General features: G+C 39.2%; 1 protein-coding gene across 1 annotated transcript; it reads right to left on the reverse strand.

The window, feature by feature from the left end:
* Nucleotides 1-4212: 4212 nt before the first annotated feature.
* LOC142399342 (protein shisa-like-2A) lies at nt 4213-11501 on the reverse strand. Its single transcript, XM_075483957.1, has 3 exons — nt 11095-11501; nt 8778-8914; nt 4213-8051 (listed from the first exon to the last, which is right to left on the reverse strand). Exons 1-3 carry the CDS (start codon nt 11274-11276, stop codon nt 7867-7869), a joined length of 504 nt encoding a protein of 167 aa, XP_075340072.1. The 5' UTR covers nt 11277-11501; the 3' UTR covers nt 4213-7866.
* Between the last annotated feature and the right edge of the window lie 6852 nt (nt 11502-18353).

Consider the following 18353-nt stretch of genomic DNA (forward strand, 5'->3'; position numbering starts at 1 on the left):
ATTGGCTTTGGTTACCCAATTGATGAATGTTGAGGAACATAACATCTGAATAACATGTGAACAGAGAGCCAACAGGAGGCTTCAGCGAGACAAAATGTGTTTTGTGGCACAGAGGAGGAGACACTACCAACAAATATGATAACCATTAAAGTTTTTTCTGTCACGGTCACCATCACATGATGTTTGGGAGTTGGCCTGCTAAGTCTTGAGCAACATTCATGACTGTAGTCCTAAACTGCTTACTAATTAACTTTACACAGACTTTAAACACACATATTATACATTCACGTTTACTAAAAAAGATCAGATACATTTGATAGTTTGTTTTTTTTTTCTTTTGAAATTAGAAAATGATGAGTGATTACTCTTTTGGAAGTGATGCAGGTCAGCACACACAGCTTTAATTAGCCAGTGAAGGTATATATATTCATACAGCAAACACACTGAACATTGACAGAGAAATTACAAGAAGAACAAGAAGTCAACTTCCACAAATGGCAAAAGAAAACATTTTTCTTTTAATCTGAAAGAAAGGCTTACCTGATCGGAATACGACAGGCTTACAATGAAGGTGTCTCCAAGTCCTGACTTATGTTTTTGTCCTCTTCTTCCGTTCCTTTTGAAATAATAAAGACACTTGCTGGGCAAAGGTTGCAAGACATGGCATACAGCCAACTTTCCTGCACAATGTCCCTCAAAGGGATGTTAATGAGTAACTTGATTGGGTTTACAATTTGTCTTGCCTCTGTAAGTCCTTTGTAATTCATTTGTCCAGGCAGGGGGTGAAAAACACTTTTTTCATTTTAAACCTGAGATAAATCTGCTGTGTAAAAATCAGCTAGGAGAAGTAAATAAGAACGTGTGGACTGGAAGAAGATGCTGCAATTGAGCTGATGAACTTTCACAGTTGCATTTCTGCTCTCAGGCCAGACAGAGGCACTGTAATCACATCGCACATTTGTAACCACAGCACTTTTGAATCTACATCCTCTGTGGGGATGGAGGGAAGGCGTCAGTTACTATTGGCAATGTGAATCACTGCTTTTTTCTCTGGACCAAAGCTTCTTTAAAATGGACTGACATAAATTGGAAAACTGTTCAGTGGTCAGCCAAATTAAAATTTTGTCATTTATATTGGAAATAATGGACACCGCATTCTCTGCAGTAAAAGAGGAAAGGGACCACCTGGCTTGCTATGAGCACAAGCCTACATCTCTGATGGTATAGGGATGCATTTGTGCCTATGGAACTGTACATCTGGAAAGGCATATATGAGGTTTTAGAGCAACACATGTTCCGATCCAGATGACATCTTTTTCAGGGAAGGTATTGTATATTTCAGCAAGACAAGGCTAAACCACATACTGCACCTGTTAAAACAGCATGGCTTCATAATATAGGACAAAATGAGTAAATATTTTTCATGAAGTAGTAAATTTCTCATTTTCAAAATTTTATATTTTCGATGTTCTATTGTGAATTAAATATTGGTCTATGAATTAAGTTATTTTTTTGTGATGGACTGGCGATTTATCCAGGGTGTACCTCGCCTCTTGCCCAGTGACAGCATCTATGCCCATGGGTATAGATAATGGATGTACATTTTATACAGTGTCCCAACTTTCAGAATCTGCCCGTCTGGGTGTGAACATAATAATATATTCCTACAGATTAAGAAATGTGGATATGGCATTCTACTACTGTAGTTCTATATTATCTGTTATCTAATTATTTAGAGCAAAATGTTATCAGTTTTTCTTATCTTTTGCAATATCTTAATCTATAAACCCTAAATTGGTGCGAAGCACAAGAAGTATACCATAATTATGGAGCATATTATGTTTGCCAAACAGTGGTCAGCGTTCCATCTGGACTGGTGTAACAGTGGTATTGGGGCGCCATCTATTTCCTTAGACATGACAAATCAAGCTTACTTAACTGTTAAATCTAACAGCAGCTGGTCTGAGGAGGGTGCAAGCTGAAAAGAGAATTTATTCAGGTTTCATTCTGTACATGAATGACGTATCTGCAACTAAATAAGGAGGTAATTTGTCTCCAGCAAGGCTTGAAAATTTCATGAATTCTGCTACTTGACGTATACAGTACACTTACCGCTACCACTCAGTACACTCTATGATTTTAATCACTAAGTGCTGTCACATGTCATGTGTCACCAGGGTTGACAAAGAATGCTTGTAGGAGGGAAATGGAGCTCTGAGCAGTAAAGACTCAAAAAGAAAAAAAAAGTAAAGAAAAAATACTAGCTTTAAATTTCACTACCATAATTACCATGTTTGGTAATCTGTATCTAATATATCTAATCTCTGAAGTGGCTCCCATCATCAGGCTCCTCCTCCTCTGCCCAGCTGCACCTCCACCTCTGAGGCTGCTCCCACCGCCAGGGCTCCTCTGCCCAGCTGCACCTCCACCTCTGAGGCTGCTCCATCCGCCAGGCCTCCTCTGCCCAGCTGCACCTCCACCTCTGAGGCTGCTCCATCCACCAGGCCTCCTCTGCCCAGCTGCACCTCCACCTCTGTGACTGGCACCAACAGCCGTCTCTTCTTCCTGAGACGGCTCAGGTCTTTCAATGTCTGCAGTGATATGCTGTGCATGTTTTATCACACTGTCCTTGAGAGTGCACTGTTCTATGCTGTTGTCTGCTGGGGGAGTTGCACTACAGACAAAAACTTTAGGCGCCTGGACAAACTAGGGAAAAAGGCCACCTGTGTGATAGGCAAGAAGCTGGACCTTCTCAGAACTGTGGTGGAGCAGCGCACGATGGGGAAGTTATATTATCTGACGGTGAACAATAAACACACCCTCCACAGCATCCTGGCAGCTGCAGTGAGAGGCTCATTACTATGCGCTGCAGGACTGAGAGGTCCTTTGCCCCCACAGCCTTTTTAACAGTGACTGCTCACATGTTCTTCTCAAATTTATTTATCTATTATCATTATTGTTATTTCTGTTCTAATATACAATCCCTGAAAATATTTCCCCCACTGGGGATGAATGAAGTATTTTCTACTCTATTTTATGTTTAGCTTTTTCAAAAATGTGACAATTCATGAACTAGATCTTTTAACCAGTCACAAAGATTGAGAAGACATTTCCAGTTGAAGAAACAGCAACTTCAAAGTGACAAACTCAAAGCGAACTGTGATCTATTAAATTAGCACTAGTTTCTCTGCTCACATCAGCTTTAAGTGGAAAGTCCATTTATCAGATGGTGGATGTTTTTTTTCTTCTTTTCAATCAGTTCCCACCAACACTTTCCCCTTTCATGTTGGAATTGTGTGAAGCTGATTCTGATTCTTTTTTTAAATTGCAAAGCCCTATATATATATATAATTTAACAGTTAAACCTCTTATAACCTTAATGACCAGGGATGCTGCAGTCACATTTTACACACACAAAAACACATAAATTTGATTTGCATGTGATTTATTTTACACAAAAACTGCATAAATAGAAAATTGGAAACATTTGTGTAAGCGAACCAAAATAATGAGGGAAACATACTGTGGTATATACAGGCTGATCACATCAATAAACACATATAGAAGCAGAGCACACAGGCAATCACTTAAATTTGGTACAAAGACACACTTTGCCCCCAAGTTTGAGACCTGCTTCAGGGCTGTTTCCACCCTCAGTCACATATTTTGATGAAGCTGGGAAGGATTCAGCAAAAATGAACGGATACAACAAATCGAATCAGACAATCCAATAATACCAAAACACTAAATGCTTTATCTGAAATACAGTGACACATTGAAAATGTTCAAACATATAAAATCTAAACCAAACAAACAATCATTTAACTTAACGGACTGTGAAGAATAAAATATGATTCTTGAAACAATAGACCCAATTGTTGCCCCTGCTCATGGTAAAGCAAACCTCTAAGACCAATGGTGAACACCAGAACAATCATTTACAATAGCTTTGTTTTTCAGTTTTGCTTCCACATTTTGCCATATGTTAATAAGTGGTCCTTGATCCCTCTTGGCTTCCTTTTCACTCAGAAGGCAGCAAAGCCTCTGATTTTTGATTTGCTTTATTAGCTAAGTGAGCAGAACTTGGACTGGGACTGAATAGTGTAGAGGTAAGATTTCCACCATTCATATAGATGACCAGGGTTCAAATCCCCCTCATGAAAGTGAGTACCTCCAGTAGCGTTCCTTAGGCAATACCCCCTTACCCTACCTGTGAGTCGCTTTGGATAAAAGCATCTGCCAAAATGCATAAACATTTGTTGATGATAACACTACAACCCAAACAGAGTAAGGAAACAAGACACAGTTTCACTCATAGAACACTTGGACGCAAGGCTGAATAGTGTGCTTCATCTCGTGCCTTTTTTACAAACATCCCACAGACGAGAAGATCAAGGCCATGTGGAAAATCCAAATTACTTTTTAATACGAGTGAATAGGGATGCTAACAACACTTCTATAAGTGAGCTTGTTGAAGCCCCTTCCAGGATCACACTTCTGACTCAATCTGCAGATTTGTGAGTACTTTTTCATAAATGCTCAAGCTTACTGTCCATGACCCTTTCAAGAGAAAATAATAAGATCCCAAAAGCCAGAAACAAATATGAGCCGTCAAACTTTAAGTCTAATGGATCAATCAAAACTTTTTTTCTCAAAGCAGCTTGGAGCACAGACAGAGAGCCCGAAAAAAAGCTTCTTCATCGGAGTTGCTCAAATGAATGAACACAGTGGCTTAATTCAATTATACATCTCCATGTTAAACTTACAAAATGATTAATAAGAAAGTGGATCAAAAATCTCTCCCAATGAAAATTATATTTAGGTGGAGCTTGCCTAACGCTTTTTAACAACGTGATATCTTACATGGGGAGTATTTGATCTCTCAGTGCAAAAGCGCCAGCTTTTGGTTCAGATTTCATTGACGCTTTTTCGAGAATTCTGTGAATAAATCATTGCATATATTAATGGAATGCATTGGAAAAACACTGTCATGACGCATACATGGACATGAGATGAAAAGAAATCAAATATTCCTGTCTGGTTCCTGTTTCACTCTTTGAAATGTAAATCAAGGCCAGATACAGCAGAGCATACATTCTCCAAAGACCACAAGGCTGAAATTTGCCTGTATCGTAATAAAGTGATAGACACAAGTACAACAGGAGCTTTCTGCCTAAAAACTACAAATGAAATGTTCAATAAGTTCTTTTTTATATATATATATATATTCATACTAGGTATTCAAATTTTCTAACAAACTTAGAAAACTGGCTAATTTTGTTTTTAAAATGTGACATTTTTGTAAATGTTAAGGCCATGTCAAGTCAGAGTTAAGGCCATGTGAAAAGTTTCAGCCCATTCTTTTTCAACATGAGCTGAGTCATACTGCTATTTACTGTGCCGTGTAATTTTAAGTGAATTTCTACTCGTTGAGATGCTCTTTATTTAAATACTGTACACTTTATGTGGCAGGACACCTTTTACTTATTTATCATTTGGGTAAGGGTTACTCCTGTCCAGTATCACTTAAATGTGGAATTATTCACAACTTCTTCACCTTTCTACAACCGTAGACGGTTCTCACTGTTGAGAATATCTAAAACTTTTTCTTCAGCTTTCTTTGCTTGTTGGGCTATTTTCCTCAAGACTCACATTAAAGTTACCCCAGACACGAAGCCTTTGGCAGTGTACTTTGGCTTATTATCCTGCTATAATACTTCTCCTTCTCCTCGATTCTTCAGACTTGTCAGTGAGTATTTCATCCTGATCTCATTACAGTTGCAAGACGTTGCAGTCTCAAAATGAAGGCTCAGAAATTGTACAGTGACTTTGTATTGCCTTATTCGCTTCCCTACAGGCACCCAGCTCATCTGATGGTGCCAACGTTCAATGTCTCAATGCATCTCAATATGTGATTCAGCTGATGCCCGACGTCTCCTTACATGATGACATCGATGCTTGATGTGTCACTACATCCGTTATCATGTCAACATTTAACACCCCACAACAAGACAATGTATTTGTTTGACACATTTGGCCACAAAAGTTGACAAAAAAAACCATACAGCATTTCATTTGAAAGCACCTAAACATTGATTGTGATTACAAATGAACAAGAATATACACATAGTTGAGACTACCGTGTCATGTTTAAAAGATTTCTCTTAATACAAGTCATCAATTTAATTCTAAAGATTGGAGTATGTGTGAGTTTAATGGCTTTTCACAGGCCCAAAACCCAGTGGTCAATAATACCTTGAAAAAGAATCTTAAGAGCTTGAAAAAGGGGGAACTGTACTTCTTTTTGGATCTTGAAGATGTTTCACTTCTCATCCGAAAGGCTTCTCTAGTTCTAAACTGGATGGTGGGGAGTATAATCTTAAAACCAGAGAGGGGTCGTTCACACTTGGCTGATTCTGATCAACGTCCGTGTCAGTCTCGCCTGTAGATTGTCCACCTGTCTAAATTAATGAGTTTTGGTCACAGGATCCAAGGTTGTGAAACTGCCTTGGGAGGAGAGACAAAGCTTATAAGCTGATACTCCCTACCACCTAGTTTAGAAACTGAAAAAGCCTTTTGAATGAGAGGTCAAACGTCTTCAAGATCAAAGAAGTCCAGTTGCATTTATTCAAGCTTTTAGGATTACCATGAACTGGCTGAGAATGACTGAGAATCTACACCAACATATTGTCTGAAAAAGAACCAAAATTCAATTTCTCTTACGGTACATGCAGCTAAAGGTGGTGAAATACAGCAAAGACCATTACAAAAAAGAAAAGATTCACCAGATCTGTGCACTTGCATGTACTGGATCTGCCACCACAACATCTTGGTGGTTGGTGTGGTAGTAGTGTTGTTGTTGTAGTGTTTCTCTAAATGTGCGGCTACTTTCTGATCAAACATGTATTTACTTAAAGTGACAAAGTCCCTTGAAGCATGGTGTTAACTCAGCCAGAGCTCTGAGGTTGTTCTTGTTGGTTGAATTCGCGTTTCACAGTCATTTGCTCATTCTCCATGCAATCAGCTGACCGGCAACATCCTAACCTCGTGACCGGAGTATATTCTGTCACAGCCCCCTAGCATCACACCAATTTCATAAATGTTAATAAACATGCTAAAAAGGAGATCGGTTACACACTTGGTTAAGTTGGTGAAAAACAACATCATAATGAATAATAGAAACCATTGTTGACCGTTCTTGGGAGAAAAAAATGCTTGAGTTAGAAATGTCTGACAATCCCATTCAGCCTCCATTCATTATTGGGACATTTACATGAGGATGTTTGTCAGCCATATGTAAACATTAACATCAGTTTAAGCATCTGAACAAACAACTTTTTTATGTTTGTTAGGAAAGTCCCATCCTTGAGTCCCTGAGATAAGATTCAAATTAAAAGCTCATACCTTGAGGGTCCAATCTGATTTTAAGCACTCACTGCACAGACCCTTTACTTGTTTTGGTGTAACTAGCCTTCTTTTCTTTCACATCTGCAGGATCCTCCTTATGTGCATATATGTAATAGTGTGCATTCAGAACGTAAACAGGGCTAAGATACTCGACCGGCCATGGTATATGCATTAATGGCTCAGCGCTTGCTAATGACAAAGAATGTATTTGATTCCAGGAATATGGATTGATCGCTTCCACTCATGACGAGCCATGAGAAGTTTTTTTTTTTTTTTTCACTCGTCACTGCATTTACATTGTAGACAACCCCCTCCATCACTTCACTTCACTGTACAGCACGTCATGTCTCCTCCCACTCGTAGCTGTTCACCGAAAACTCTGGTTGCTTACAAATTTGCCTCTTATCTCCATCTGCGGACTGCTGGTCCTATTCTTTTAGCAAGAAGTTTCTCGGTGGTCTACGAGGGACTTTCCACTTTCACACCTGTAACTGTAGCTGTGAAACACCTCTGGAAAAGACGCTCGGGATCTGACGGCTCATTATCCGAGTCCACTTTCCTGCCCATTAAGTGTTTCCTGAATCCCTGCAGACCGGAGGCAGTGGTCACTCTCACATGACTGGGTCCCTCACTGGAATCTCCAGCTGAAAAGCACACAGACAGTTGTGCAAGATGCAGAGCTCCAAAAACCCTTTCATTACTTATATCATGTGCACTTCCTGAAAGTCTGAAAAAGCTGATAATTGTGTGCAGCTCTGGCTTTGAATTTTATTTTTAAAAGCAGTAATTTCACCTCCCCTTGTGAGACTATGATAGATTTTCCATCTTAATGGGTTCTTTTCTTGAATAGAGAACGCCCAAACACTTCATGACACTCTCAGATGTTCTTTGTCTGCGTTCTTACTGGTCAGAGCAGCATGAGTACCAAGGTAGGTTCAATATGTTCGGGTTGACTAGTGTACAATACATTTGTTTTCAAGTGTGTTGTTGAGTGGGAAGTGAGGGGACTAGCATGTCTAAGTCCCCCTCTCACTTTTTGCTTCTCTCACACACTCACACACATTTTCATATTTGAATCTACCCAAACAAGGAATCTGTATCTAGTTCAGAAAGATAATATTTTCCATGATGGGTGTGGTGAGGGAACTCACTTAGCGGTTGTGACTACATCGCAGGATAGTCTCTTCTACTTCAATGTGTTTTTGGGAAATGCACAATAACACACACACTCACACAGGAAAATGTTTCATTTCTGGAAAATGCTCAGACTGCTCATAATCTAATGCTTTCAGAAAGAAGCACTCAAGTGAAAAGTGTCTGTTGTGTAGGCTACTGAAAAGGAGCCCTACATAGCATACACACATCCTGACCTGGCGCTTGGAGGGGTAGGCCGTTGTCAAGACAACTGGGTTTGGTGACGATGAAAAGGTAGCAGAGGACACAAACCGTGATGAGGAAGGCAAGAAGGACGACTGCCGCAATAGACAAACCAACCAGAGCACCAATACTGACAGGAAAGGAGAGAGAAGAGGAGAGAAGAAGAGAGAAGAAGAGAGAGGTTGATCAGTTTGGAAACATGTATTCGTGGTTAGGGAGGGTGAGGTGAGGTATTGCATGAAACTCAATAAGAAAACAGCATTTCAAAATGCACCATAGGCTAAGATTCCATAGCCTACACCTTTACTTAAAACTAACATACTTACTTGTAAGATAAAAGAAGAACGAATGACAATAACTCAATGACAATTTCTTTCTTTTTTTAAAAATCTTTTTTTTTGTGCTTTAATTAGCAACTGTTGGATGTTTTCTTCCTTAGAAAAAAAGAACCGGTGGAGGGAAACTGCTCAAATCCATCAAACTGACCCAGAGCATGAAAAACAATGGTTTCTCCCAGACTTTCATGAATAAGGAGATGGCTGGAAATTAAGAAGGAAGATTATTGTGAGAATGCATTAAGCATTCTCACTATTAAGTTCCTGTTTCCCTTTATTATTATTCTTCCGCCGTTTTTCGGCATTTAACTACTTCAGCATACTTTGAGCTATTTCAACAAATTTGGTATCAAAATGTTCAGCTCATTCAGCTCTTTCCTGCTATTATTTTTGGTGTTTGTAACTTTTCAACTTTTTAAGATATTAAGCTTTTTGTTCAACTTTTTTCCCATTGAAACTAATGTTAAATTTTAAAATCTTTTCAAATCCTTTCAAATCCTTTCAAATCTTTCAAATCTTAACTAGTTCAGCATACTTTCAGCTAGAGACACCATTCAAATTTTAAAATGTTCATAAGACATTCAGCTATTACCAATTGTTTCATCTTTTAAAAATATTCAGCCAATTTTGAAATATGACAGTTTCAAAAATATGAAAATTAAGTTCTCCAAATCCTTATCTTCAAATGCTTTCAAATCCTTCAAAATCTTCAAATCTATTCAAATCGTAACTGCTTCAGCATACTTTAACCTAGAGACACCATTCAAATTTTAAAATGTTCATAAGACATTCAGCTGTTACCAATTGTTTCATCTTTTAAAAATATTCAGCCAATTTTGAAATATGACAGTTTAAAAAATATGAAAATGAAGTTCCTTCTTGGATTTTAGAGTGAGACATTCAGCAGTGCTGATAAGTTTCAACTTTTCAAACAAATTACTATAACTTTCATACAGTTTAACTGAGAGAAACAAATTATACATTAAAATGTAGGAAAACTTGTCCTCTTTCAGCCAATGTAACTCTTAAAGAGCTCACATGGACAGATTTTGAACTATGAGCCTTTAAGCTTGAACAACTTGTCAAATTTTGAGGAAATCTGCCATTTTTGAATCAGCTTCAAGTGTTTCAAACTGCTTCGATTTAAATATAGTTGACTCCACAGATGTAAAACTACTTTGCTAAGTTCCTCTAAGCCTTCTGCTTCTAATGGTGTTCAAATTATTTTTCTAGCTGCTCAACTTTTCTCACAAGACGCGTTGGAAGACAGTCTGCGCCTCAGATTTGTCCCGCGGCTGCAGCAGCTAGCTCTGTGTCTGTCTGTGTAATCTTTAAGTAAGTCAAATGCACTCCCAGTTTAACAGAACGAAATGGCTTGATGGCAACACTACCAGTCTTTCGTGCAGGTGGCCCGGGTTCAATCCCCATCATGTCAGACCACACTTTATAATTTTTTTTTTATAATTATTTAAGCATACTTTCAGCCATTTCAACTGTTCCTAGCTTAATTTTATCTTCAAATCCTTCAGATCATTTCAATCCTTTCAAATCCTTCAAATTCTTCAGATAATTTCAATCCTTTCAAATCCTTCAAATCCTTCAGATCATTTCAAATCCTTCAAATCTTAACTACTTTTGCATACTTTCAGCTAGAGACACCATTCAAATTTTAAAATGTTCAAATCTTTTAGCTTTTTAAGATTTTTCTTTATTAAGGTAATTCAGCTCATGCATTCTCACAGCTGTTTCGCAGGAACAGCTCTTTCTAGTTAGCCATTATCAAGCTCTCTGGCTGCCTTACAAATTCCAGCTTATACCATTAAAAAAAAGTGTTGGGAAAAAAGTTTTAAAAAAACTCTAAACGGCAGCCTTGTAATTTCATCAACTTAATCCGCTGATAAAGTAAGCATGCATTGCGCAGCTTAGCCTTGAACATCTTTGAAAGCTATGTCGAATAAAAACAGAGCACACTTACCTCAGCCACCACATGTATCCGTACTCATAGGGAAAAAAACTGTTGGGATCATCACAGCAGTACTTCACATCATTAAATCCACAACAGTACACCGCAAAAGCAGCGTTTCCCGGTTTGGGGCAGGAGAAACCCTGAACATATACACCGTCGGTGTTCTGGTAGCTGCTGCACTCAGCGCTCATGTTGCAGCAGGAAAAGAAAGAAAGAAATAAAGAAAGATAAAGCACTTCTGATGAGTGAATACAGCGAAGAGGGGGATTGGGAGGGTGGGACCTTAGCACGGTGGTCAAGCGGAGAAGTGTGTTTCTTCATCAGAGCGACTCCCGCTGAATGAACGCGCAGAGAGACGGAGGTGGCAACTTTGAATCTGAAGAAGATTGCAGCCCCTTCTCTCTGTTCCTCTCCTCTCTCTCTTCCCCTCTCTAACAGAAACACTCAGAGACAGACAGAGAGAGAGAAGTAAATTGCCTTAACCATGACTGCACAGGATTAAGTGTTGGTATAATGTAAGGTTTTAACAGTGTAGGCTACTGGGAACAGCTCCAATGATCACTTCACATTATTATTGGATACATAAGCACTGACCCCCGAGCACAAGCAGCCGCACGGTGAACTCCTCTGTGATGTCTGAATATTGATAGAAAATACAATACAAGGTGCACCTTAAAAAGCTGTCTCTAAGGCTGGATTCCCCACAAAAGCCGTAGATTGTCTTCAGTTTTGTTTTTACAGGTGTAGCAGCTGGTTGTCTGATTTTTCATTGTTTTTGTCTCTTCATATTTCTGTTCTTTTTTTTTCCTTCTTCCCTCTCCCTCTCTCTCTGTCCCCCGGTCCAGTTCGGCACTATCACATGTTAAGTATTGTAACAAAAATAAATAAATAAATAAGGAGTTGATGGGCATCAAGGGGAGCTTTACATTCATAAAGCTTCCCTTGGCATAGCAAATGTGTTTGACATAAACGGTATTCAGATTACAATTCTGCTGCCATAATGCTGGACAGGACAAAAAAAAAAAAAAAAAAAAAAAAAAAAACGCATTAAAACTGCATTTCTCCCGATGTCACAGTTCAACACAACACTTGTATACACAACTCCCCATACCAGACATGTTTGTAGATTGTAGAAATGCAAATGAATGATCAAATCTCATAGACCGATATGCCAGCAGCAACAGGTCTAAAAAAAAAGTTGGGACGGGGCAAGAAAAGGCTTGAAAAGAAAGGGGTATTTATAAGAAAGAGCGGGAATGGTGATTTCACCTCCCCTTGAGAGTCTATGATAGATTTTCCATCTTAGTGGGTTATTTTCTTAAATAGCAAATAAGGATAATTGTCAACTGGTCGGGATCCTGACTGGGTATGAAAAGAGCACCTTAGAGAGGCAGAGTCTCTCAAAAGTAAATATAAACAGAGGCTTAGAAATCTGGGGGGACTCCACCTACAAATTGTGGAAGAATTTCAAAACACTGTTTTACAACATAAGATTGAGGAGATTTTACATATTTCATTATCTATAATTGAATCATGAAAAGATTCAGAATCTGGACATCACTGAGCAGAAACAAACTCCAGCCAGTGCCGTAACCAGCATTGAGGACACACAGGTCATGACCTCGGTATTTTCCCCGGTGTTTTTTTTTTTAATATTTTATTTTTTTTTATTCAGAGAAATGTCAAATTAATATAAGATTAAAATCGTTCTGACTTTGATTGGTGGAAAGATCAGCATGCATTCTCATTTGTTTTTCTGAAAATAAAGTCCACATAATTCCCTTTATCATCACGTTATATTTTAAAACTGAGCGGAAAAACGCCACCCGACTTTTTTTTCTTTTTCTTTTTTTTTTTACGCCACCCGCCATTGGAAACATGTTTATCATATTACACAGCTTCGACGTGAAAGTCAGCTTGGAAATGGAAGCAAGATGAAGAAATCTACTAAACAAACTAAACTCAGCTTTGGAAAGCCAACTGGCCAGGGGAAAAGAAAGAGAGAAGGAGGTGAGTTCATTTCGCCAATCGCCAGTGAGAATGAGTGACAGTTCATAATGTTCATATGTGTTCAAAGCGCGGCTAGGAATAGGAGGATGCTAGATCATTGTCCTCAGCATTTCAAGCAACAGTCACAAAGCCCCTTGGTTATTATTTCGTTTTCCAGTCGGCACAAACACACTGCACACAAATCTCTCTCAATTCGATTTTCAAAAAAAAAAAAGTAGCGACCTGTAATGGAATTGTTGGGACACGGCTTGGGCTGTTAAGCTAACTGTTTTTTTTTTTAATCAGGGCTTGACAGTTTTGTGCCAACTGTGGTTAGTGGTCATTCAGCCTCACTAGCTACAGTTTTGTTCAGTGCTATATGGCTTCCTACATGTAAATAAAGCAGACTAATAGAAACTTATATTTTTCTTTTACTTAAAACAATTGATGATGCACACGGGGCAAAATAACTGAATGAAATACCCCGTGTACTCTCTCATATGACACAATCTTGAGGTTAGTTGTGCTGCTCATGGTGCATTATGAAGCCAAGTTTTACCAGCATTTAGCCAGTTGTCAGGCCCAGCATGATACCTCTGTCTTCTCTGTGTTGAGTGAATGGATTGAATTGAGACTATACATCTAAAATACAGCCAACATCTTGTGGTCTGTTTGGCACATTCTACGATGTTAATTTAGTGGGTGGATTCAACCAGTTACTTAGGTAAAATGATTGCATTTTTCCAAATGAACCATTTGGATTTTATTGCAAATGGTGTCTAAAATTTTGCACATCGGTTAGACCAATAACCCAACTCATTCATTTGACCTTTTAGTGGGTCATGCACATGCATGGTGATGATGGTGACAATAATAATAATAATAATAATGTAATATTAATAATAACAATAATATTAATGGTGATGCTGATGATGATATTTTAAAACAGATGACACAGGAGAGGATGAGAATGAGGGAGTTGAACAGAGAGAGTCAGTAGAGGAAGAAAGGGGAAGAACTGAGTCTCACTCACTCACTCAAATACTCTACTTTTGTGATCACATTGTTATAATAAACTTGTTCACCTACATATTCACCTCCTTGATGGGCTTGTGATTTATCTCTGTTTATTTACATTTCCAAACTGTATTTTAAAAAGTCAACATATTAGGATGTTTTTTTTGTCAAATAAGATTTATCGCAACATTTGACCTCGGTATTTGAAAAATCCTGGTTACGGCTCCAGCACATGCTGATTTACCTAATTATTGGCTATATGGGTTAACTAAATCCTTTGATAATGCTGGACTAATCTGTTTCATAAAGTTATACATTTCATAATATGCCAATGTATATTAATCTAGATTAAGAAAAAAACAGCACTTTGGTCATTTTTTTTCTTCTGAACTGTAAACTGTAAATTCATCTACGCATTGGCACATCAGAAGCATCTGTCGGCATGTCTCCCAGATTCAGTCATTCAATTCCCATACTTGCTTTATCCTGGGAACTGGAAATCTTGTTGCTTTGATGCATTAGTGCTTACTACCACAGAGGTGTCTCTGTCTCCTATATTAAATCCCACTATTATGTAGCACTGGACCATGTGGCACAAAAAGACTGAGCTAGTGTGTCAGTGCACTCATATTTTCAACAACATTGATATTTTTCCATGACATTTTCATTTCCACGACGAGTTCCGCTCAGCAGATATTCAGATTCAGTATGACTCATTCAGTTTCATTCTTTTGCCAGCAAAATAGATTTCCTACTGACATAATTGCCATACTGTACAAACTGAGCAACTTTAGTATTGTTATTTTATAGTACAGAAAAAATGTCTAAGCCTGTGATTATATGGTAAACAACCTGAGAATATATTTAGATCATAATGTTTTTAAAACAGTAAGATGTTTGTCTAGGAGAGAATTAAACAATTCTAATAATATTTTTTTCAGATGTTGTACCAGCTACATAAGATAAATATGTTTGGATTCAAATGCTATATACAGACTGAGATAAACAGTCTCAGTCTGTTTGACAAACATTTCCACTTGACTATAAAAACATATTTTTTTTTCAACAGTGCCCTTCAGAACTCAGTCCTTCAAATGTTTGTTCTAACTCAGCATGTGACTGAGGCCACCCACAGCAGAGGGCACACTCTAGATGTACTCATTTCAAAGGGTGTTGTTATTTCAAATGTGAATGTTGTTGATCATTTTTGTGTTTTCTTCAACCTTTCTGTTACACCCAAACCAGCAGCTGGGTCTGCAGTTGCTCAGGGAAGACTCATATGACAGAACAGGGACACAGTTAATGCAAATGATTAGGTTTGAGAACACCCTGTGTTCTAATGTTGATGATCTGTTGAAATCTTACACATCAAGTCTCTTAAATGTTTTGGATACCATTCCTCCTGTCAAGGTTAGAATGGTAAAAAAGTAGGCAAAGGGCGCCATGGAGGAAAGAAGAGTCGGTCAGGGCACAGAAAAGGGAGTGCCGGAGAGCGAAAGAGAGCGGAAATGGCGCAAGTCAAAGCTCCAGGTTCATTATGAGATTTACAAAGAAAAGCTATGTGTGTTCAACCAGACTTTGCGTAGAACAATGGAGAGTTATTTTTCTGAAATCATCAAAAACTGCAGTAACAACTCTCGTGTCCTGTTTGCTACAGTAAACAGATTAACAAACCCTCCAGTTTCACTGCCTTTAGAAATCATTTCTACATCCAAGTGTAATGAGTTTGCAATATTCTTTAATGACAAAGTTCAAGGCATTAGAAATGCAATAATTTCCAGAACACGAATAACTACTCTGGAGCCAGCTAGACACCTAGAGCTGACAAATTTCACACCTGTCACTGACAAAACAGTCGAAGAGATCATCTGCAGTCTGAGTTCATCAACGTGCTGCCTTGATGAGTTGCCCACTAGATTTCTAAAGTCTGTGCTGAGCAGTTTGTTACCACAACTCACTCATCTAGTTAAAATCTCACTTTTAAGGCCTCTAAAGGCCTTAAAAACTCCTGTCATTAAGTCTTTTCTAAAGAAGAACAATCTTGATGCCACAGTACTGAACAACTACCGGCCCATATCAAACCTGCCATTCTTAGGCAAAGTCCTGGAAAAAGTTATGTACCAACAGCTTACTGACCTTCTCCTGTCTAACAATGGGCCTCATGCAAGAAGCGTTCGTACACACAGATTTGTTCTTAAATCGTCCGTACGAGAGATTTAAGAGAATTTGCGCATTCACCAATCTTTTCGTATTTTACGTTTTCTTTCAGGTACAAACAGAATTTACGAGTGATCCAGAGCTGTCGTTAGCCTGGCGACGCCATCCTACGTACTTCCGCCCAAAGATTTTGGCTCCGCACATAGTCTGGCCAAATCCCCCTACCTCGGTTCGCTCAGTGTTTTGCCAATCAGCAAACAGTTGCGAGTGGTGACGCAGAACTCACGCGTGGAGTCCATTGTAGTCCATATAATTGTAGTTCAACCGCAGCGGAAATAAACATGGCGACGGAAGAACGCTAGAAGCTATCCATGAAGTTGTCTCAACTCTGGAGAGCATTACACAATTAAAACGAGAGCAAGAGGAATGCCTCTTCAATATTGTTAGTGGCAAGGATGTCGAAGCTCTCCTTCCAACTGGCTTTGGGAAAAGTTTGATTTATCAAATGGTACCGGGATAATGAAAGCGGATGTGGGAAGCGTGATTCGCGAGCTAGAGCCTCGCGACAGTAAGCATGAACCTCGGCGCATAACCAACGTCATTTCTAAACATTATGATTGGTTAAGGGAACTCCGTTACTCCAATGAATTTAAGTTGCTGGGTAAGGTCCCGCCCTCCATGGAAACGGATTCCTCTTGGGTTTTCCCAGACTGTTTGACAAGTCAACAGTCGGCTTTCGCCCAGGCTAAGCTGTCGTAGGAGTTTCGTAAAATAGTCCGCTGTTATTCCGATCACGTTTGGTTGACTAATGGATTGTATATTTAATTACTTTGAAGCAAACATAAATAAATATATACATTATACCCAACAATGATGCTGACATTATTCTGTTTGACTTAAAATATGCACTAATCGAAGGTTAATTTGAATCTGTATATAACGGGAAGCGTAACCAGCGGCTGACTTGCTACTTTTGGATGCCTTTAGCGCGTCAGGCTCTTGGAAGAGAGCGTGTGGAGACAGACGAATGGCTGAGATCGCGATTTAGATTGCTACAAATATGCAGCTTGCTGGAGCCACAACTCCAGAGAGAAACACGCCGATCAAACCCAATTCCACCACACGCCCAGGTCCTCACCATCTTTGGATTTTTGGCCACTGGAACCTTTCAGAGGGAGATTGGAGACAGATCGGAGTGTCCCAGTCCTCTGTGAGTCGTGCGCTCCCCTTGGTCATCAAAACTCTCATCAGTTTATCACCCATGGTACATCAAATTCCCATTCACCGCTGTCCAACAAGTACAAATTAAGAGGGACTTTCATCCCGTGGCTGGACTGCCAATCATAATTGGAGCACGAGACACATGCATCAAAGCCCCCGTGCTGTGGTGGAGCGCACTGAGCAGCTGGCCAGGGTGGGTGTCTCGATACCTCGTTCATGGCGCAATATTGCCATGAACGAGGGTCTCCACCTGAACCAGCCCAGGCAGACCAGAAGGTGTGGTGCCAGAAGACCCCCCTCATGGACCACCCCATCAAAGTGCCATCATGATGAGGCAACAACTTATTGCACGGCTTAAGTTGCAGTCATCGATCGCCTGTCCATTTTCATATGAAACCATATGAAACCATTTTTTATTTTATTATTTTGCTGACATGGAATTAACAGCACTCGTAATTGCTTCCCATTTCTTCGCTTTAGCAGTTCCCGTCCACTGCTTCTACTGCTAAAATGACAGATTTTCCTTTTTGGATATCTGAAAGCAGAACTTTAATCTCAGAGCCCGTAAAGTTGTTCTTTTTGCGCCTTGTGCCTTGATGCCATTTTCATGATTCAGCACTCAACACTTCCTGGCACAGGAGAGAGGAAGCACAGCCTTATCTGGTATCATTTTGGGCGTGGAGTATGCAAATCTACTATCCTCGTGCACGTGAACTTAAGATACGCACGAGTGTGATTCATCATTTACGCAGGTCGTTTACACACTTTTTCCGAAGATAAGAGCGCTTGTTGAATCTGACGTGGCGTGTTCGTACGAGACCTTCTTACGAAAAAAGTGAGAGAAATTTTGAATAAAAATACGAAAATGTTCTTGCATGAGGCCC

This window comes from Odontesthes bonariensis, chromosome 14 (genome assembly GCF_027942865.1).
Source record: "Odontesthes bonariensis isolate fOdoBon6 chromosome 14, fOdoBon6.hap1, whole genome shotgun sequence".
NCBI lineage: Eukaryota > Metazoa > Chordata > Actinopteri > Atheriniformes > Atherinopsidae > Odontesthes > Odontesthes bonariensis.